General features: G+C 47.1%; 1 protein-coding gene across 1 annotated transcript in view; it reads left to right on the top strand.

Moving 5' to 3' along the window:
• Positions 1–22941, top strand: part of MICALL2 (MICAL like 2) — a 106801-nt gene that overhangs the window by 81710 nt on the left and 2150 nt on the right. Inside the window, exons 12-17 of the mRNA XM_063934587.1 lie at positions 2430–2485; positions 3907–4030; positions 5603–5693; positions 7182–7255; positions 18809–18923; positions 22099–22148. Coding sequence (XP_063790657.1) covers positions 2430–2485; positions 3907–4030; positions 5603–5693; positions 7182–7255; positions 18809–18923; positions 22099–22148 — 510 coding nt within the window. The remainder of the gene's footprint in view (positions 1–2429; positions 2486–3906; positions 4031–5602; positions 5694–7181; positions 7256–18808; positions 18924–22098; positions 22149–22941) is intronic.

The following is a 22941-nucleotide window of genomic DNA, read 5'->3' as shown; positions in this document are numbered from 1 at the left end:
TTATTACAAACACTCCTCTGTAGTTTTGATTTAATCTCCAATTCCCAGCAGTTATAGTTACAGCGGTGTTTTTGTTTCTGTACACGTTATTTTTAACTCCTCCATATAGAACACACACGAGGCGGTGAGACATAAACTTTCAGTCAGCTGAATACATGACCTCAGCGATGTGACAAGTTACACAACATTTGCCTCACCCGTCTGAGTCACGTTAATGACATGGGAGGTAGAAAGTAATTCCATGTACTGTCAGGTGCGCACCTCTGTAATGTTTCCTGCTTAGAGCTAAATTTAGAGCCAAGTCATTATTTACCAGACTTCCTTCAAAGTAACTTACTCTGATGGTTCCTAATGAAGTGATTGATTCATTTTCACTGATACTTGTTCAGCCTACAAAATGGCTGCCTCCGCTAGGTATTTAAGTGTTGATTTTTGTAAACCGTCCGAGGGTGAGGTGCAATTTGTTTGTGGAAAAGTGGTATTGTTTTAAGATAAGCAGCGTAAACATCTACATTTTGGGTTGTTGCATGCATTTTAAATATTTGGCCATTGCATTTGACTCAAATTGAAGACTTTTGATGTATTATTATTATAATAATTATTATTATTGTTGTTATTATTCTTATTATCAATTATATGGCACCACAAGGGTTCCGCAGCACCTAATAAAGTACATAAACAAATGAGCATAACAAGAAAACAACAATTTACTGTATAAGGTAATGTAGGACAAGTACAAGGAATATAAACACCACTGCATCAGGGAACAGGACACTGAAATAATCATCAGGGTGGCAGAAATTGAGGATTAGGTGCTGTTGAAGTACCTGCATCTGGTATTTTTACCTTGTTTTTTACCTTTTTTTTTTTTTTTTTTGCCATTTAGCATTGTTTTTTTTTTTTTTTTTTTTTTTCTATGTTTTTTTCCTTTCATTCAGGAAGTTGAGATTAAATATGGTACTTGGCTTACTCAGCAAAATAATCCCCAGCCTGAGCTGTCCATGCGTGATTTAAGCAGCGATGACAGCTGCTGAATGTGGAAAAGTGAGACACTCACTCTGTGCCCCGAGGCAGTTGATTCACTAGCTTTGGTTTCTGTACCCTATGGAAAGTGTCTTAGATAATTTAGTTCCTGGAGATCTACGGATGTGTCCTTCTTCATCGTGGCTGCAGTCACATCAAACAGCCCTTGTAGTTGCTCCTAGTGGTCAGCGCGTTTACTAACGCCGGTCGTCTTTTTGTGCATTATTTCCCCGAAAATGCATCTTATACACAATGCTAAGGAAACCACTGTAACATGGCATTTCGTGTGTAGATACAGCCGCAGTCGCACACAGAACATAGGCATGCCGCATATCATTTTAATCAGCAGAGACTGCTTTTGCGTCTTATTCACGATGGTAAAAATGCCCAAAAAGACGCCCAGCATTAGTAAACACGCTGACTACTACGTGTGACTAGAAGGACTGTTTAACGTGACTGACGCATGTTCGGCAAAAAAAGCCGCCCGTCGTTAGCAGAGTTGCTTGGGAACTGCCGGCTCACTCACGCCAGGCATCTCACGGCACATGGCGTAATGAGGCCTGAAGTATGAGGACACATCTGTAATACCTTCACTTCTCACTTGTAGGGCCAGGCGTAGGCCATCTTTGGAACACTCCGCAGAGCCAGCCAGCCTCCCGAGCCTCTTGTTTTGTAACTGTGTACATTGTGTTTTTTGTGTATTTATGCTCCTTTGAGCACAATGCCTTCTTTATTCTCTTGTCATTGTATTGTAAACTAACTTGTTACAGGAAACATTGCAGATAAAAGGAATAAAACAAACTGTTTCCTCTTGACTTAGGAGACTAGAATGTTTCATATGAAAACAATGTGAGGGGAAAAGTGTATCCGATTTAAGCAGAGGATTGTAGTGATTTCCTTTAATTACAGACAGACCCTGCAGTTAGCTGATCAGAAGAGCAGCTATTATATGTAGTGCGGAAACCAGACGCATCTATTTATACTTTCTGCTGCTTGCACCCAGGCTGTCCAGCACAAACCTGGGCTGTTCATTCAGCTATTAAAATGCACAGTCCAAGCAGCAGATAATCTTTTCAGTGGAACTCCTATTAGCCACGAACAGCTTGTGTGACTTGCTGTTGCGATGGCATGTAAATGCTGGCAGTGGCACCCGTACTTCCACCTCTTGCAGCCCCTTCTAGTGTTGGACTCGCACATATTTGCTCGAAACCCTATGGGGCTGCCAGCCAAACTTCCGCGATTCTAGTAGTACCATAAGTGCAGCTTACAGCCACACTTACTATACTCATTCCGGGAGCTGTTCGCGGCTAATTGGATTCTCCCTTTGGAATGATGCAGTCTCTATGTTTATGAAACGTGAAGAATCTTTTACTTAATTTTTAATCAACCAATTCTTTTTCTTGCAGCTACACCTTCCAATCCGAGTTTGGTGGAAAACAATAATCTGGCATCACCTAGCAAGGTCTGTAAATAAGAATAGCGGAAATGTTTAAATATATTCTAGTCATGTTGCGACAATGTGTGTTAGCGGACACACTGTGCTGGATACAGAGTTAAATGCGAGTCTAATGTAATTACACCCTCATTGTGTGCATGATTAGAAATGTGGCTGCTCCCCAGGACCGTATGCCGGGTTGTACGCATCTTGTGACCACACAATCCCTTACTCGTACACTTGGTTTCATCATTTCCATCATTCTCTATGTGCACTTGCACCAAGCCTTATCCTTTGTGCAAGTGATCACCTTGTAACAGTTATATACAATGTCAGACTTGGGCATTAAGGACCCACTGGGGGAATGCAGTAGGCCCATACTTTGGGGTGTGGTCAGTTACCTCAGGTGGTAAGGCCAGCTCCCGCAGAGGCTTGGACAGCTATTAGAAACCATGTTACTGACCCTCTAATAGAGTAACTATGTATAGTTTGGGTGCACATTAGAGAATGGAATGCGGCCCATGGGTGATTTCTCCTGTACACCTGTGGGCCAGTTCGACCCTGGACATATAACTCTTAACACTTCGTAGCCCGCAGTTGTGATGACACTCCCTCGACCTGTCCTCTCTAAACAGCCCATTATGCCCCTTCAGTTGCAAGAGGAGATGTAACTGAGTTGCACACAGTTCCGATCACCCATAGATGTGTGCACTCGGCCACTGCGCATGCCACAGTCTCTAACCCCACCAGATCCCTCCGCAATGTTAAGTTGCGTTCAGCTCTGCAACTGCCCAATTCTTGTTGGTGAAGTTCTATATGCAGTCACCAACTGTCTGTAAATCTAAAGCATCAGTGATAATACTTATGGGCCTGATGCTATTCAGGGTGGCCAGTTGTCTGATCTTACCAATAAGTAAGTGTCCATAAGAATAAAAAATAAATCTGGTCTTTCCTCGCACTACAGTGCTCATAGATCTTGCTCCAATAGGGTTGTCAGTCACTTACAGATCTTGGCTGCCATTTTTATGTAGACTCTGCCGCTATTAACTAGACTGTATGTTAATTTATGTTTGGATTGCCCAAACTATTTTCAGCTAATGGTAATACCCGATCACATCTGACCGACGCTTGGATCCTGACAGTCACCATGTCGACGCCGGAATCCCGAGCACACAAAATGGTGGCAGTTGGAATGCCGACTCACAGGCTCTATTCCCACTCGAGGGTGTCCACGAGCCCGCCAGGGTCTTCGCCCCCCCCCCCCCCCCGACATTCTGCTGCTGGGATCCCGGGGTCGGTATGCTGACCTCCGGGATCCCAAACACTGGTCTCTCCCAGCCCCAACCCCTCTGAGCACAAGCCCTCTTACTATGACGTCTAAAAGATGGAAGATGGGGATGTGTTTGCAGAATGTTTGCGGATTGAATAACCCATTTGGTTTTATATAGCTTCGTCCAGAATACATTCCAGAAGAAGCTATCCAGAAACAGCTCCAGATCATAGAGCAGGAGCTGGACACATTGGAGCAGCACGGGGTGGAGTTGGAGAAACAGCTGCGGGACTGTGATGGAGGTGAGGCCGTCTGTTGTCATCTTTGTGTAATTCCACCTGGGTAGCTAATCGGATCAGCTGACACGTGTGCAGAGTATGTAGATGCAAGTATAACTTTATATGCCCAAAACAAAGATTGCTGATACCTATCCAATGAGAGAGTCCCTATGGATTTTACTTCTCTTCCGGCTGCATCCAGCTTTCTTTTGTATGCCCAATGCATTATTTAGATTTGGACATACATCAGGTATTTTATATGCAAGTAATACATTTCTGTTCTGTGCATGCACACACTAAATGGGTGCATGTATATCTGTATATAGATATTTGAGTATTGTTGACTTGCTTGGAGGTGTTGGGTATGATGTCCCGGCATTGGAATCCCGACAATCACAATCCTAACAATTTCAGAGAGTATTCTAACCGTACTCTTAACTCATTCCTCCCACAGCCTAAGCCTAACCCTCCCCCTAGTGCCTAACCCTAGCCCTAATGCTCACCATTGGCATCTGTCTGGATTCTACTGCTGGGACCCTTACTACATCTCACTAGGAGAGCTCTATTGGGGCAACACAGTGCAAGCAGAGGACAGTATGGGTGTGATCACATAATTGCAACGCATTAGACGCGGATGCATTTTGTCTATTCGCATTCCTTAATTTTAAATTTTTTTGTGGATTACTGTAAGTAGTAGCATTCCCATTTGATTTTAAAGTGAGAAGCAACAGATTGGTATTCCCTATCATATGGACAGAGGGGGTCATTCCGAGTTGAGCGCTAGCTGCCGTTGTTCGCTGCGCAGCGATCAGTGTAAAAAACGGCAAATCTGCACATGCGTAGCCACCGCAATGCTCATGCGCGTCGTACGCGTACAATGTCCATTGTGGTTTTGCACTGGTTCTAGCGACTATTCCAATCGCACAGATGGCCGCAAGGTGATGGACAGAAAGAGGGCGTTTCTGGGTGTCAGCTGACCGTTTTCAGGGAGAGCTTAGAAAAACTTAGGCGTGTCGGGAAAAACGCAGGTGTGGCTGGGCGTTCGCTGGGCGGGTGTGTGACGTCAAAAACCGTCCCTCCGTCGTTAGAATCAACGCACAGGATAAGTAACTACAGGGCTGGTCTTGCACAAAAAGATTTTGCAGGCGCTCTGCTGCATAGGCGTACGCACTTCTGCAAAGCGAAAATACACTCCCCGGTGGGCGGCGACAATGCGTTTGCACGGCTGCTAAAAACTGCTAGCGAGCGAACAACTCGGACTGACCCCCAGTATCCATACACGTACATACAAAATCAACACAGATAGTGGCTGGGAATTAGACTCATGACCTTACGTACAGTTATTCTATGCAGAAACGAATGTCCTGTGTTCCTTATATTGAGCTCTGCTCCTGCTCCTCTCTCCGTACCAGAGGAGCTCAGGATGTTCTAAGCATCCCAGACCTTACTAAGTGCAGCACACACACACACACACACACAGTGCCCAGCTAGTGTCCAACACCAGAACCTACATCCTATGCCAGCATCATTATCCCAACCCTCGCCCTCACATTATACCAGCGCCCTCCAATAACCGTATTCTCTTCTTGTATGCAGATGAGTCGGAGGATTTGCTTATGGTGGAATGGTTCAAACTCATCCATAAAAAGCAGCTTCTGCTGAGAGAGGAATCGGAGCTGAATTACATGTGAGTGTGACTCTTTCATTGCAGACACAACGTCACTGCGTTATATGTTGTGTTATAGGAACAGGAAGGTATTTTATAAGTTACATCCAGTATCCTTCAGACAAATAGGAATGAAACCGTGTCAAAGAAACTTGATATCACTGACGTGATCACAGGGAAGGAATTTTCCGGTCGCAGATAAATGATCACAATAGAGAATGACTGGACTTAATAGTGCTGACTTTACAGAATTGTCACAGCAACTACAGACTGTGGCTGCTATAAGATGTGTTTTTCAGCCTGTGTTTTATATTTAATGATCCGCTGATTAAGTGCTACTGTCTGGGTAAGAAGCAAATTGATTACCTAGACAGACATCATCTGCTGGCAAGGGGCTTCAGCTTTGTAATACTGCTTGTATGATTCACCCAATTGTATGCGATTACATAGGAATATTAGGTGATCTTCAGTTTGGCTGTGCTCACTGGTACATACTGTATGTGTGGATGGTGGATGTCAGACCGAGCACAAATTTGCACTGATCTGCAAGTTAAGCAATGAAAGCAACAGTCCGATTTGGTCTATGATGTAATGCAGAATTGCACCAAAATGCATTGTTAATAAAGCTCACTGGGGTAGATGTATTAACCTGGAGAAGGCATAAGGAAGTGATAAACCAGTGATAAGTGCATAGTGATAAATGCACCAGCCAATCAGCTCCAACATGTAAATTAACAGGAGCTGACTGGCTGGTGCGTTTATCACCTTTCACTTATCACTGGTTTATCATTTCCTTATGCCTTCTCCAGGTTAATACTCTGCCCCACTGTATCTGCTGTTTGGTTCTAAAACCTATGCTTTGAAGGAAGTGGCGAATCAAGTTTCGTGGTAGCTCACTGCACCTGTGTAATTTGCGCAAAAATACTAATAGGACAACTAATGGCAAAATGTTTATTTTTGCCTGTTTGTTTTTCTTATAGCAATACTTCTCTAATCTGTAACTTGCTGTGCATCCGAAACCATTATTATGATCCAAGTTTAATAATTAACATTATGTGCAAATATTACATGGTGTTATCAGATTTTACTGCTAAGCACACACAACGCTAATGTAATATCAGACCCTGCTGGCAGCATGTACTGTATGCCGCAGAAGTGTATTCATGGACTAGATCCTATCGGACAACTGGCACCATGTATAAACAAGATGGAAGCTAGGGTAGCAAATAGTGGCCCATGTGCTGTGGGCTCTACAATTGTGTGTTAGAAAAGTTTATTACAGTTCAGTGTTTTTTTTTTCCCTTTGTTAAACACATCCATGGTCTAAATCAATGGACCCGTGCTCAGTAAATTGGAAATCGCAGTGAGAGTCAGGGGTGGGCAGGGGGTGTGTTTGTTGGCAGACGCTGGTCTTAGTAAACAACACTGATTGAAAGAAAGTAGCTTGGCCGCCTCTCAACTTTTGTGCAGAGTATACAGACTGCTAATGGTTTAGTCAATGTTTTCCAGATCCAAGCAGCAAGCTCTGGAGAACCAACAGCAGGATGTGGAGACCGAGCTGCGCAACCTCATGAACAAGCCAGGTGAGGATAGGGCACGGCAGGCGAGCATGGGACGGCCTACAGGCATGCTAAAGGGTTTTTATGAGTCAGATTGTGCTCTATTGTGAGATTACAGCTAGAAGCACCAGGAACCATCATCGCCCCGATATACAGAACAACCACACCATAGAAAGGAATTGCAAGCATAGGAGTGGCCTTGGAGCATGAAAGTGAAAGACAGATTAGCTGTATAAATGGGTGCGAGTGGCAGGCATTCAGGAAGCAGCTCACCTGTATAAACCCCTGCATCACGCACTTAGCTACAGTCTTATGATCTATGAACTAATCCACGTTGAAGAGTGTCATACAAATATTTGTGCTTTTATGATTCATTGTCCAGACAATAAGCCAACTGTCAGTATACTGGTTTAATCACTATACACATGTTACCAGTACTCAGGTGCAGGATGTAGCATAAGGCACAGTGTTACAGTGTCTAGGGGCTGAAAACGCTCAATACTAGCCCTTCACTTGTGCAATGGTTGTTAATTGTTGGACTTAAATGTAACTGCTCAATATACCGTAATTCAACTTTCCAAAGTTGAGCTACTGTAATAGGCAGCAGTGTGTGCAGACAAAACTGATTTGGCCCCTAAGAATACAAAAAGCTTTAACTTAGGCTGGGAAATGACAATTGCACTGTGGAACGCACAGTGTGTCTGAAGATAGAATTGTTTTTTCAAATGAGTGCAACTGTTGTCTGTACAGTTTGTAGGGGTAGTGACACTGTGTTCTTTTCCAGTGGCGTGGTAGTGACACTATGTCCTGCTGCATAGTGTTTATGTTCTGTGGCATGGCATTGGGGGTATAATGACACTGTGTTCTGTGCCGTTGGCAGGGTAGTGACACTGTGTTCTGTGCCGTTGGTGGGGTAGTGACACTGTGTTCTGTGCTGTTGGCGGGGTAGTGACACTGTTCTGCTCCAGTGGCGGGGTAGTGACACTGTTCTGCTCCAGTGGCGGGGTAGTGACACTGTGTTCTGTTCCAGTGACGGGGTAGTGACACTATGTCCTGCTGCATAGTGTTTTTATGTTCTGTGGCATGGCATTGGGGGGATAATGACACTGTGTTCTGTGCCGTTGGCAGCGTAGTGACACTGTGTTCTGTGCCGTTGCGGGGTAGTGACACTGTGTTCTGTTCCAGTGGCAGGGTAGTGACACTGTGTTCTGTTCCAGTGGCGGGGTAGTGACACTATGTCCTGCTGCATAGTGTTTATGTTCTGTGGCATGGCATTGGGGGTATAATGACACTGTGTTCTGTGCCGTTGGCAGGGTAGTGACACTGTGTTCTGTGCCGTTGGCGGGGTAGTGACACTGTGTTTTGTGCTGTTGGCGGGGTAGTGACACTGTGTTCTGTTCCAGTGGCGGGGTAGTGACGCTATGTCCTGCTGCATAGTGTTTTTATGTTATGTGGCATGGCATTGGGGAGATAATGACACTGTGTTCTGTGCCATTGGCAGGGTAGTGACACTGTGTTCTGTGCTGTTGGCGGGGTAGTGACACTGTGTTCTGCTCCAGTGGCGGGGTAGTGACACTATGACCTGCTGCATAGTGTTTTTATGTTATGTGGCATGGCATTGGGGGGATAATGACACTGTTCTGTGCGTTGGCGGGGTAGTGACACTGGGCTAATTCGTATTTGTATGTAAACCCTATGGTTTATGTACAAAAACGATGGTTGTGGGTCTGCACCGGTATATCCCTCACAACCACCTGTCAGCTGCAGAATGATTGACATGGCAGGGTAGTGACACTGTGTTCTGTGCCATTGGCGGGGTAGTATCACTGTGTTCTGTACTGTTGGCGGGGTAGTGACACTGTTCTGCTCCAGTGGCGGGGTAGTGACACTGTTCTGCTCCAGTGGCGGGGTAGTGACACTGTGTTCTGTTCCAGTGGCGGGGTAGTGACACTGTGTTCTGTTCCAGTGGCGGGGTAGTGACACTATGTCCTGCTGCATAGTGTTTTTATGTTCTGTGGCATGGCATTGGGGGGATAATGACACTGTGTTCTGTGCCGTTGGCAGCGTAGTGACACTGTGTTCTGTGCCGTTGCGGGGTAGTGACACTGTGTTCTGTTCCAGTGGCGGGGTAGTGACACTGTGTTCTGTTCCAGTGGCGGGGTAGTGACACTATGTCCTGCTGCATAGTGTTTATGTTCTGCGGCATGGCATTGGGGGTATAATGTCACTGTGTTCTGTGCCGTTGGCAGGGTAGTGACACTGTGTTCTGTGCCGTTGGCAGGGTAGTGACACTGTGTTCTGTGCTGTTGGCGGGGTAGTGACACTGTGTTCTGTTCCAGTGACGGGGTAGTGACGCTATGTCCTGCTGCATAGTGTTTATGTTATGTGGCATGGCATTGGGGGGATAATGACACTGTGTTCTGTGCCATTGGCAGGGTAGTGACACTGTGTTCTGTGCCGTTGGCGGGGTAGTGACACTGTGTTTTGTGCTGTTGGCGGGGTAGTGACACTGTGTTCTGTTCCAGTGGCGGGGTAGTGACGCTATGTCCTGCTGCATAGTGTTTATGTTATGTGGCATGGCATTGGGGGGATAATGACACTGTGTTCTGTGCCATTGGCAGGGTAGTGACACTGTGTTCTGTGCCGTTGGCGGGGTAGTGACAGTGTTCTGCTCCAGTGGCGGGGTAGTGACACTATGACCTGCTGCATAGTGTTTTTATGTTATGTGGCATGGCATTGGGGGGATAATGACACTGTTCTGTGCCGTTGGCGGGGTAGTGACACTGGGCTAATTCGTATTTGTATGTAAACCCTATGGTTTATGTACAAATACGATGGTTGTGGGTCTGCACCGGTACATCCCTCACAACCCCCTGCAGCTGCAGAATGATTGACATGCTGCATTGTTTGTGGGGCGGCACCCAGTACATTTTCAAATCATTTCTGAAACTGTGGGTCTCCCGTGCTCCTCAGTCTCAATTGTGACTCTGTACGCATGCACAATGCGCCTTAGAAGCAAACGCAGAAAAAAAAACACGCAACTGCGTCTGGCATCAGCTCTGTGTGCGATTTAGAATCCGTCCCTACAGTATGTGGCTGCTTCATTTTCCCAAAACGGAGGTGAGTTGCCGCAGTTTAGGGGGAAAGAAGAGACCTCTGTAACGGGCGGCTTGCACATCACCATGGGTGCCATAATCCACCAAATGGTGAGTGACTGATCTGATGCTGCTTCCTAGGACTCAGGTCGGATCACTATTGCAGCAGTAGCCATCTGCTTGTAATAGACGCCTCCTGCTGCATTACCATGCAGCGCTATCACTGCTGCTTCCAAGGAATCGATGTTTGCACGATCATCGTCCGATGCTGGGTATGTGTGTGCAGTTATGGACAGCTGCGCTGGCTCTGGTGGGCGTGCGTGAGAGGGTCCTGCGACACAGGATGCAGATATGGCGCCGCTTTTACAAACCGAGCCTGTCGCTGTCCCATCTCCGCCCCGACCCCAAACGGCATCAGACTGTCAATCGCTGACAGTCTGATGCCACTTAGGGGTAGGGAGGGAGTGATGAGGACCTCCATTTGTGAAAACTGAGGTGTGTCACCACCGCTTAGCGAGTGGGAAGAGGCCAGGGATCTCCATCATTGCACTGAGATTTCATGGCCTCTGAGACGGGCAGTTTGCGTATTCCCATGGGTGCCGCAAGCCATCCGATATCGCTGATGCTGCGTCCTTAGGCGCCTCCAGTTGATTTACCATATTAGTGCCATCGCTGCTACATCTGAATCAGGCCCAGTGTGCAGAAGCGCAATCTCTGGGATTGTGATGTTCATGCATTCAATTGGAAGTGAGCAACTACGGAGCAGATTGACTTCTGATTTTATCCAGTGGTTCATGCAGGTGCTATAAAAAAAAAAAGATCAACTGAAAGCTCAACATAACGGGATATAGATTGATCAGAGGTTCCCAAACGCGGTCCTCAAGGCACTCTAACAGTCCAAGTTTAAGTATATCCATGCTTGGCCACAGGTGACTTAATTAGTACCTTGTCAATTTGATTTAACCATCTCTTCTGAGCCATGGATAGCTTTAAAACCTGGACCATTGGCTGCCTTGAGGACCGCATTTGGGACCCTCTGGATTAGATTGCATACAGCCATGTACAGAGCATGGGTGTTGGACTACCAAGCAGAGGATGAAGATTATACAGTCAGAAGAATCCTCTTTCACTTTGTTCAATGGATGAGTGCTACCAGCATAAAGAGCTGTACAATTAAATGTTCTAAGGCACAGGTTCTCGAACTCGGTCCTCAGGACCCCACCTCCATGTTTTGCAGGTCACCTGTAGATTTTTAAAATGTGGCAGTTGGTGTTACACAGTGCAGCTGCTGGGTACATGGAAAACGTCAATCGTGTGGTGTCCTGAGGACAGAGTTTGAGAACCACTGTTCTAAGGGCTCCTTACTGTAGTGTAGCACAATTTCCTTTCTTGGTTCAAGTGCAGCTGTTTATAAGGCAAGGTCAATGCTAATCTCTACTTTGTGGCACTGAGCAATTGTCCTAATACATCTGTAGAGCAGGTGTGGTTTCCCTATGATCTGATGAACAATGACACTAATGTTATCCATACGTTATGACCTTCTCCATAACCAGATCTAGACTGCCTCCAGAATATCCCAATAAATGCTCAAAGTACATGTAACTGGAAGGATAAAGTTAGCGACAAAACATAATGATAGTGAGATACATATAAATATATTACAATTTGCAGATGAGAAAAATTTTAATAGCAGAGCAAGTATAATATGAGGTTCCATTAGTATTTGGATAATACTGGAGGTGTGTTTGAAATCGGGAGGGGTGGGGGAAAGGGGTTAGATTGCCATGCATGTGTTGAGCTATACACTTTGCTAACTTTTTTCCCCCTCTTACGTCCTAGAGGATACTGGGAATCCATTTAGTACCATGGGGTATAGAAGAGTCCACTAGGAGCCTTGGGCACTTTAAGAATTTGATAGCTTGTGCTGGCTCCTCCCTCTATGCCCCTCCTACCAGACTCAGTTTACAAAATGTGCCCGGAGGAGCTGGTCACGTCACTGGAAGCTCCTGAAGAGTTTTCTACATTTATTTTGTATGTTTGTTATTTTCAGGCAGGTCAGGATGGCACCAGCCTGCCTGCTTCGTGGGACTTAGGAGGGGGGGGACAGTCCAACCTCTTGAAGGGTTAATGGTCCTGTTTCCCGCTGACAGGACACTGAGCTCCTGAGGGAACTATTCGCAAGCCCCACCATGGCGAGCGTACATTCACGCAGCACGCCGCCACCCCTAACAGAGCCAGAAGATAGAAGAGTGGTGAGTACTAAGCCGGCGTACTGGTTAGCGGGTCACTGGCCATTATGGCGGCATGAGGGTACGGAGACTCACGGCTTCTACGTGGGGCGGCTGGGTCTCCAGACTCGGTACACAGTGCGGACGCACCGCTTCTGAGGGAGCGAACTGAGTCTAAGTACACTACGGGTGTACACAGTACCCAGACTGGCATTACAGACTTAAAAGACGGCTGACTCCATTTTAAGCAATAAAATCACCTCAGCCAATATAAAAAAGCGGGAAGACAGCGCTCCATTGAAGGGGCGGGGCTTCACTTTGAGCGGATCCAGCAGCTCACCAGCGCCATTTTCACTCTGCAGTGGACACAGACGCTGACTGACAGGAACACGCAGCTCCTCCAGAGAGACTCCAGATTACCTCAGTGGTACCAGGGGGTCATAGCATGGGGGAAGGGGGGGGGGAGCGCTTACTAGTGTACTAGGGGGGTCATTCCGAGTTGATTGCTCTCTAACAGTTTTTAGCAGCCGTGCAAACGCATAGTCGCCACCCACGGGGGAGTGTATTTTCGCTTTGCAGAAGTGCGAACGCTTGTGCAGCAGAGCGCCTGCAAAATATTTTTGTGCAAAACAAGACCAGCCCTGTAGTTACTCTTCATGTGCATTAATTCTAACGACGGAGGGACGGCTTTTAATGTCACTCACCAGCCCAGCCACGCCTGCATTTTTTTCTGCCACGCCTGCGTTTTACCAAAGACTCCCTGAAAACGGTTAGTTGCCACCCAGAAACGCCCACTTCATGTCAATCTCCTTGCGATCGGCTGTGCATTTGGAATCGTCACTAGAACCAGTGCAAAACCACAAAGGAGTTTGTACCCCTACAACGCGCGTGCGCATTGCGGTGCATACGCATGCGCAGATTCGCCATTTTTTTCACTGATCGCTACGCAGCGAACAACGGCAGCTAGCAATCAACTCTGAATGACCCCCTAAATCCCCAATCTGGATACTTAGGGGGACATTTACTAAGCAGTGATAAGAGCGGAGAAGTGAGCCATTGGAGAAGTGGAACCAATCAGCAGCTCTGTATCATTTTGTAATATGCAAATTATAGATGTTACTTCAGTGCTGATTGGCAACTTCTCCACTGGCTCACTTCTCCGCTCTTATCACTGCTTAGTAAATGCCCCCCTTAGTCTGCGACCCGGCTAAGCTTGACATTAGCAGTAAGGGCACTGTGTGCTGACTCCAGACTATCTCTGTGTCTCTCTTGAAGGGCTCTTTGTGGGTTAATTGTGCATTTAACCTTTTCCTGTGTGTGTGTGCCGTCACTGTCATAGTGTGTCAGACAAAGAGTGTGTTTCATGTAAGGCACAGTGTTCCTCTTCTCCAGGGGGTTCACTGCAGTGTACTCAGTGCAGTACACCCTCCCAGGCTAGCGGGGCAGAGCCAGCTTGGCTGGATTCCATTAGGGCAGGCATGTCCAAACTGCAGCCCTCCAGCTGTTGAGAAACTACACATCCCAGCATGCCCTGACACAGCTTTAGCATTCTCTGACAGCAAAACTGTGTCAGGGCATGCTGGGATATGTAGTTTCACAACAGCTGGAGGGCCACAGTTTGGACATGCCTGCATTAGGGGAATGATTTCCAATATTTCTACTAAATTGCCCTGCAATGAGAAAGAGACACAATACATAAGACAATCTATGACTGAGTTTATGAACAGAGACTCAGTACCCAAACCAGCGTCTCAGTCCCCTACCATTTGTCCGCAAAAACGTCCTTTGGCCCATATCCTGCAGTCTGACTCTGATGATGAAAGGTCAGACATGGAGGAGGGGAGGTGGACTCAGAGGTGGGGGAGGCTACTCTGTCACAGGGAATAGAGGCTCTCATAGAGGCTATCAGAGAGTGTCTGCATATCCTTTTGTACTGCCAAGTTTAAGGGCAAAACCAGACGTTCTTCTACAGCCATCAGAGGCGCTAGAGGTAAACCATGAAAACCAGCAACTGCCGGTTCACAGGAACAGAGCTCAAGCTCTGCTTCCTCAAAGCCTTCAGCATGACGGTGGACCGCGATGCCTGGAAGACGGGCAGGTGGGAGCCTGACTAAATTTTTTCAGTCACATCTGGGCAACATCATGCCAGGATCCCCGGGTCATATATCTTATTTCCCAGGGCTACAGACTGGAGTTTCAGGAGCTCCCACCTCACAGGCTTACCAGTCAGGCTTACCAGTTTTACAGTAAGCAAGTATAACCTTACAGGACGCCATTCAAAAACTGGTACAGACTCAGGTTATTGTTCCAGTTCCACCTCATCTGCAAAACATGGGATATTGGGGGTCATTCCGAGTTGATCGTAGCTGTGCTAAATTTAGCACAGCAACGATCGTTAACTCAGACATGAGGGGGGACGCTCAGCACAGGGCTAGTCCGCCCCACATGTCAGTGCCGCGCCCCCCCCCCCCCCCCCCCCCCCCCGCACAAATACAAAAGCATCGCACAGCGGCGATGCCTTTGTATTTGAGGAGTAACTCCCGGCCAGCGCAGCTCCTGCGGCTGGCCGGGAGTTGCTCGTCGCTCCCGCGGGCCGCCCGCCCAACAGTCCGGCCACGCCTGCGTTGGCCGGACCGCTCGTCCTAAATGGCAGCTTAACGCCGTCGTTCAGCCCCCTCCCGCCTAGCGACCGTCTCTGTCTCAGAGGCGATCGCTAGGTAGCGAAAGCTGACATGCCCCGGCGCACTACAGTGCCGGCGCATGTGCAGTTCCGACCAGATCGCTGCGCTGCGACTAACTGCAGCGAGCGATCGGGTCGGAATGACCCCCATTATTCCAACCTGTTTGTAGTACCGAAACTGAACGGTTCGGTAAGACCGATTATTGAACCTCGAGTTGTTGAACCCGTACTTACAAGTGTTCAAATTCAAGATGGAGTCTCTGAGAGCAGTGATCTCAGTTCTGGAGGAGGGGGAATTCCTAGTGTCTCTGGATATCAAGGATGCGTACCTTCACATTCCGATCTGGCCGCCTCACCAGGCTTATCTACGATTTGCACTGCAGGACTGCCACTACCAGTTCCAGGCCCTGGTCTCTCCACGGCACCGAGAGTGTTCACAAAGGTGATGGCAGAGATGATGTTTCTACTCCGCAAACAGAGAGTTAACATAATTCCATACCTGGACGATCTTATGATAAAGGAGCGGTTGTTGGACAGCATTCCCCTATCAACCAGACTACTCCTGGATCACGGGTGGATTCTGAACTTACCAAAATCTCAACTGGAACCGACGCAGAGGCTTTCCTTCCTGGTAATGATACTGGACACGAAATCTCAGAGAGTGTTCCTTCCCTTAGAGAAGGCTAAGGAAATCCAGTCGATGGTTCGGGCTGTCCTGAAGCCAACCTGGATCTCGGAGGCATCTGTGCATTCGCCTTCTGGGGAAATAGGTGGCCTCTTACGAGGCGCGTTTCATGCAAGGCTCTTCCAGCTGGATCTGTTGGACAAATGGTCCGGATCGCATCTACACATGCACCAGAGGATCTGTCTGTTGTCAAAAGCCAGAATCTCCCTTCTGTGGTGGCTACAGACTTCTCACCTTATCAAGGGTCGTAGGTTCGGGATTCAGAATTGGATTCTGCTAACCACAGACGCAAGCCTCAGAGGTTGGGGAGCAGTCATCAAGGGGGTGCAGTTTCAAGGAAGATGGTCAAGTCAGGAAGTCGTCCTTCCAATAAACATCTTGGAACTCAGGGCGATCTAGAATGCCCTTCTACAGACCTCATCTCTACTTCGGAATCAGGCCATTCAAGTCCAGTAGGACAATGTAACGGCAGTAACGTACATAAACTGACAGGGCGGAACGAAAAGCAGAGCAGCAATGTCAGAGGTGTCAAGAATTCTCCTCTGGGCGGAAAAACACGCTGTGGCATTGTCGGCGGTCTTCATTCCGGGAGTAGACAACTGGGAAGCAGACTTCATCAGCAGACACGACCTGCACCCGGGGGAGTGGAGCTTTCACCTGGAGGGTTCAGGTGCTTGACAAGTCGGTGGGGATTTCCACAAATCGACATAATGGCCTCTCGTCTCAACAAGAAGCTCAAGCGGTATTGTTCCAGGTCGAGAGACCCACAGGCAGTGGCGGTAGACGCTCTGACGACTCCATGGGTCTACCAGATGGTGTACGTGTTTCCTCCACTTCCTATAATCCCAAGAATTCTAAAAAGAATAAGAAGGGAAAAGGTTCAAGCAATTCTCATTGCTCCGGACCGGCCAAGAAGGGCCTGGTACGTGGACTTTCTGGAGATGCCCCTCGAAGATCCTTGGCCTCTGCCTCTTCGCGAGGATCTTCTGCAACAGGGCCCGTTCGTCTATCAAGACTTACCGCGGCTACGTTTAACGGCATGGAGGTTGAACGGCTGATCCTAGCCAGGAGAGGGATTCCTGACAAGGTCATCCCGACTATGGGGGTAATTCCAAGTTGATCGCAGCAGGAAATTTTTTAGCAGTTGGGCAAAACCATGTGCACTGCAGGTGTGGCAGATATAACATTTGCAGAGAGAGTTAGATTTGGGTGGGTTATTTTATTTCTGTGCAGGTTAAATACTGGCTGCTTTATTTTTACACTGCAAATTAGATTGCAGATTGAACACACCACACCCAAATCTAACTCTCTTTGCACATGTTATATCTGCCTCCCCTGCAGTGCACATGGTTTTGCCCAATTGCTAACAGAATTCCTGCTGCGATCAACTTGGAATTACCCCCAATGATCCAAGCCAGGAAAGGGGTAACGTCTAAACATTACCACCGTATATGGAAGAAGTATGTCTCTTGGTGTGAGAGCAAACAATATTCTGCAGTGGAATTTCATCTGGTACGTCTCCTGCTTTTTCTGCAGTCGGGAGTGGATGTGGGCCTACGCTTGGTTTCCATTCCAGATTTCGGCTTTGTCTATTTTCTTTTAGAAACAATTGGCTTCTCTTCCTGAGGTCCAGACGTTCTTGAAAGGTGTTCTGCACATCCAGCCTCCCTTTGTGCCTCCCACGGCACCTTGGGATCTGAATTTGGTGCTGCAGTTCCTTCAATCGGACTGGTTTGAACCGTTACAGGAAGTTGACATAAAGTACCTTACGTGGAAGACCGTCACACTGTTGGTCTTGGCCTCAGCAAGACGTGTGTCGGAACTAGGGGCGTTGTCTCACAAGAGTCTCTACTTCATTTTCCATGAGGACAGAGCTGATCTCAGAACTCGTCAGCAATTTATTCCTAAGGTGGTGTCCACTTTTCACAACAACCAACCTATTGTGGTGCCGGTGGGACGGACACCTCTGCTACTTCAAAGTCTTTGGATGTTGTGAGGGCTTTGAAGGTGTATGTAAAGAGAACAGCTCGTCACAAAAAATCCGACTTGCTGTTCAATCTTTATGATCCCAATAAAATTGGGTGTCCTGCTTCAAAGCAGTTTATTGCACGCTGGATCAGGCTCACTATCCAGCATGCTTATTCCACAGCAGGATTGCCGGTTCCAAAATCTGTACAGGCCCACTCTACTAGGTCAGTGCGTTCTTCTTGGGCGGCTACCCGGGGTGTCTTGGCTTTACGGCTCTGCCGAGCAGCTACTTGTTCAGGTTCAAACACGTTTGCAAAATTCTATAAGTTCGATACTTTGGCCTCTGAAGACCTTCAGTTTGGTCAGTCAGTTCTGCAGCAACCTCAGCACTCTCCCACCCAGTTTGGGAGCTTTGGTACATCCCCATGGTACTAAATGGATTCCTAGTATCCTCTAGGACGTAAAAGAAAATAGGATTTTAATTACCTACCGGTAAATCCTTTCTTGTAGTCCATAGAGGATACTGGGCGCCCGCCCGGTGCTTCGTTCTTACTGCACTGTTACTTCGTTAAGTATTCTGGTTTGTTCAGCTTTTGCTGTTCATGTTTCAAGTTTGGTTAGCATGGCTTTCCTATCGTTCAGTGTGTGCTGGTTCGTAATCTCTCCACTTTTCTTATCTATCCTTCTCTCAAAGTATGTCCTTCTCCTCGGGCACAGTTTCCTAGACTGAGTCTAGTAGGAGGGGCATAGAGGGAGGAGCCAGCGCACACTATCAAATTCTTAAAGTGCCCAGCGTTCCTTGTGGACCCGTCTATACCCCATGGTACTAAATAGATTCCCAGTATCCTCTACGGACTACGAGAAAAGGATTTACCGGTAGGTAATTAAAATCCTATTTTTTATTTATTTATTTTTTTACAGAGCATCTAAAATCACATTTGGACAAGGCCAGAGAAAAGCAACTGCTGGATAAATATATACTTATCGTCAATGACCGCAGTGAGATAATTGAATGCTTGGATGAAGACAGGCTACGGTAAGAAATTTCCTTATTGTGAAACAAAATAATTTGTTTTCCCCCAAATAAACATAGAATTTGGTGGCAAAAAAAGATCCTACGCATATATCTAATCTGCCCGTTTTTCATGTTGTGGAGGTTTTTTGGGGGAGGGATTTAGTAGTTAGTCCCTTCTACTTCCGTAGAGATTTAGAATGATTCAGAATACAATTTCTGGCAATCTTTTCAGGAGGTTCAGATGAATCTTTGTCACAGACGCTCCAACCTCCAGCTCTCCTGCATTGGGATGTCTCAGTCTCTGGCAGGGCACTCTCTGGTCCTCAGTATGGAACTCTCTAGGCAGGGTCCTCCCTGCGGGGGTCTTTCTGCAGGACTCTTCTCTCGCTACCTACACTGATTCCAGGTTATACAGCAGGAGTCCTCGCAAGGTCCTCTTAGGGACCAGCTAGTGTCACTGCCAGAGGAGAAGAGCAAGTGCAGTTGGGATGAGATTAGCAAGCCAGTGACGGGGACTGGCTGGTTCTAGCCCAGCTGTTGTGCCACTGCTTCTAAATACATACTGTACTGCATGCACTATTCATTCAGAAGCAGCTCTCGGCAGACCAACCCTGTGTGCACCACCCCACCCGTCCACCTTGATGTAGGTGCTAAGAATATCAGAGTACATTTTAAAGTGCAAAATTTTATGTTGGGACTGCTGTAAATACTTGCTTGGCACGGACGCATCATTTGGAGCACACCAGACGGTACGTTATCAGTCAGATACAGAGTGGCTGGCTGCCAGAAGATAATTGTCTGGCAGCCGCCAATCACAGAGGGACCTCCTGGCCCCTCTGCCTCCCTGCACCATCTCCCAGTGTCTGCTGTGCTGCCGATCACACTCCCCTCCATGCCACTCGGTATGTACCTGGCGGTCACTCAGATCCCTGGGAAAATCTATTTTGCGTTGGTCATAATGGTTTCCGATGGCAATGTTCCAATGTTTGAAAAACTGATATTTTACAAGTATATATATTTTTTTGTAATAAACCCGTGTTGGATAAGATTAAATACATGTTCTTCACCTTATTGTCTCATTTTAAAAAAACAGTCAATTTCTGAGTGGTTTTTGGAAACAATTTTGTAGTTAAGTGGGAATATAACTGGTATTAGTTTCATGTGGTATTATTTACTAAATTTATTAGCGCGTTTGCCCTAAGTATTTATAACAGCAATAGTATTAATGTCAAAACACACCAAATAACACACTGCTGTTCAGTAAATAAACCCCTTATGGCAGCGGTTCCCAAACTTGGGGGGGTCATTCTGACCTGATCGCTCGCTGCAGTTCATCGCGCAGCGATCAGGTCAGAAGTGCGCATGCGCCGGCGGCTGTCATTGCCTAGCAATCACCTCTGCCTGATTGACAGGCAGAGGCGGTCGTTGGATGGGAGGGGGCGGCATGGCGGTGTCTGGCTGCCGTTTGGTGGGTGCAGTCCAGCCAAAACAGGCGTGGCCGGACCATGTGGGGGGCGGGCGGCTGCGTGACGTCACATGCAGCCGCTGCGACCCAGGCAGCGACGAGTAGCTCCCTGCCAGCACGCAAAAGATGCGCTGGCCGGGAGCTACTCCTGAAGTGCAAAAGACGCTTTTGTACTTCTGCAAGGGAGAAGGGGGGCGGGCCTGACATGCGGGGCAGACATCCTTGTGCTGGTCGCCCCCCCGCATGTCAGTGTGCCTCATCGTAACCCTGCAAAATTTTGCAGGGCTTCGATCAGGTCTGAGTTAGGCCCATGGTCCTCAAGGCGCCCTAATAGTCCTAGTTTTATTGATATCTATGGTTGAGAGCCTGTGCTCTAGCATGGATATCCTTAAAACCTGGACTGTTATTGTTTTGAAGATTGAGTTTAGGAATCTCTGCCTAAGGGCCTATTACAAATGTTACCGTAAACCAGTGGTTCTCAACACTCAAGTTAGCCCGACAGGTCGTGTTTTGAGAATTTCTGTCTGTGAAAGCAGGTGGGATAATTACTGACCCAGCAAAATAGATTAACTCACCTGGATGATTAAAGAAATCCACAAAACATGACCTGTTGGTGGCACTTGAAGAACGGCTGCCCTAAACAACAGGAAAATTTTCTATGACTTAAGTTAAGGGCCCTACACACTGGCCGATTTTCGGAAAGATATGAACGATCTCGTTCATAAATGAACGAGAACTCGTTCATATCTTTCAGTGTGGAGACTCCAGCGATGAACGATGCGCGTCCCCGCACTCGTTCATCGCTGGTCTCCCGTCGGCTGTGCATGCAGGCCAATATGGACGATCTCGTCCATATTTGCCTGCACTTCAATGCAGCCGCATTGAAGAAACTTCACTCCCCCCGTCACTGCCCCCCCGCCGCCGGGTCGCTCGTCGGCCGTATCCGCCGTCGGGCAGCTCGGCGGCGGGTCGGCCAGTGAGTAGGGCCCTTTAGACAATGAAAGTAAGGGTGGGATGTACTGCCGCCCGGGTTCGTCCGACATGCTGGATGTTTTTTTATAGGGGCAATCACTTACAAGGGATGGTTTTGCCTTGGAAGTTTTTTTAAAGGGGCAATCACTTACAAGGCAAAACCATGCCTTGTAAGTAACTTCCCCTTTAGAAACAAAAATGTCCGAGTTCGACCAGCACGTCGGCTGAATCGGGCGGGATGTAATGCCGCCCGAGTTCGGCCGACGTGTGAATTCCGACCAAACTTGGACGTTTTTTTAAAGGGGCGATCACTTACAAGTTTGGTCGGAAACCGCACGTCGGCCAAACTCGGGCGGCATTACATCCCGCCCGATTCAGCCGACGTGCTGGTCGAACTCGGACATTTTTGTTTTTAAAGGGGCAGTTACTTACAAGGCATGGTTTTGCCTTGTAAGTGATTGTCCCTTTAAGAAAATGTCCGAGTTCAGCCGGAATCCTGCACATCGGCCGAACTCGGGCGGCATTACAGCCCGCCCTAAGTGTCTGGCGGTTGTGGTTTAATGTAGATTTTACATCTACAGTAAATTCATTGCCGGTGAATTCAGCCCTTACCACTGCCTCTCCCTTCCTCCTACTTACTCCTCTCACCCCTCCTTACCCTTGACATCCCTACTTGTGTCATCTTCATTCAATACAGAACCTGAAATAACAGGAAGTGAAACGTCCTGATCTGATGTAAAAACCTACTTTATGTTATAGGGAAAAGGAAGAGGATGAAGTCATGGCAAATATGATCAAAAAACATTCAGGTAACTTGTATGTACCTTTTATCAGTTAAGTGGCCCATTCTAGGCTTGCATATTACAGGCAAAATATAGAAAGCTTCCTCTGTTTCCATGGGTGTGATCTATGATTATTATTATTTTATGTGTGTGCTGTTGTAGTTTAATGAATTACTCACATAGCTCATTTGCCTGTAAAATCATTGTACCCAGTTCAGGATTTGGACAGATTGTATTATCTTTTCCAAAATTCAAGTATATGGACAAATTCTAATTTCCCTGGGTATGGACCTGGAGAATTTCAGGGCCAATCACCATGCTAAATTTTATTGCACAAGTCACGGTTTAGTATTTCATTAAAAAAAGCTTTATTTTACTTTTACAGTGCATCTGGAAAGTATTCACAGCTCTTCACTTTTTCCACATTTTGTTATGTTACAGCCTTATTCCAAAATGGAATCAATAATTTTTTGCCCCTCAAAATTCTACACGCAATACCCCATAATGACAACGTGAAAAAAGGTGGTTTTTTTTAGATTTTTGTAAATTTGTTAAAAATAAAAAACTAAGAAATTACATGTACATAAGTATTCACAGCCATGGCTCAATACTTTGTTGATGCACCTTTGGCAGCAATTACAGCCTCCAGTCTTTTTGAATATGATGCCACAAGCTTGGCACACCTATCTTTTGGCAGTTTCGCCCATTCCTCTTTGCAGCACCTCTCAAGCTCCATCAGGTTGGATGGGAAGTATCTGTGCACAGCCATTTTCATATCTCTCCAGAGATTGGATTCAAGTCTGGGCTTTGGCTGGGCCAC

Source organism: Pseudophryne corroboree, chromosome 7, assembly GCF_028390025.1.
Source record: "Pseudophryne corroboree isolate aPseCor3 chromosome 7, aPseCor3.hap2, whole genome shotgun sequence".
Lineage (NCBI taxonomy): Eukaryota > Metazoa > Chordata > Amphibia > Anura > Myobatrachidae > Pseudophryne > Pseudophryne corroboree.
The sequence above is the reverse complement of the archived record's forward strand: the minus strand, read 5'-3'. Positions and strand labels throughout refer to the sequence as shown.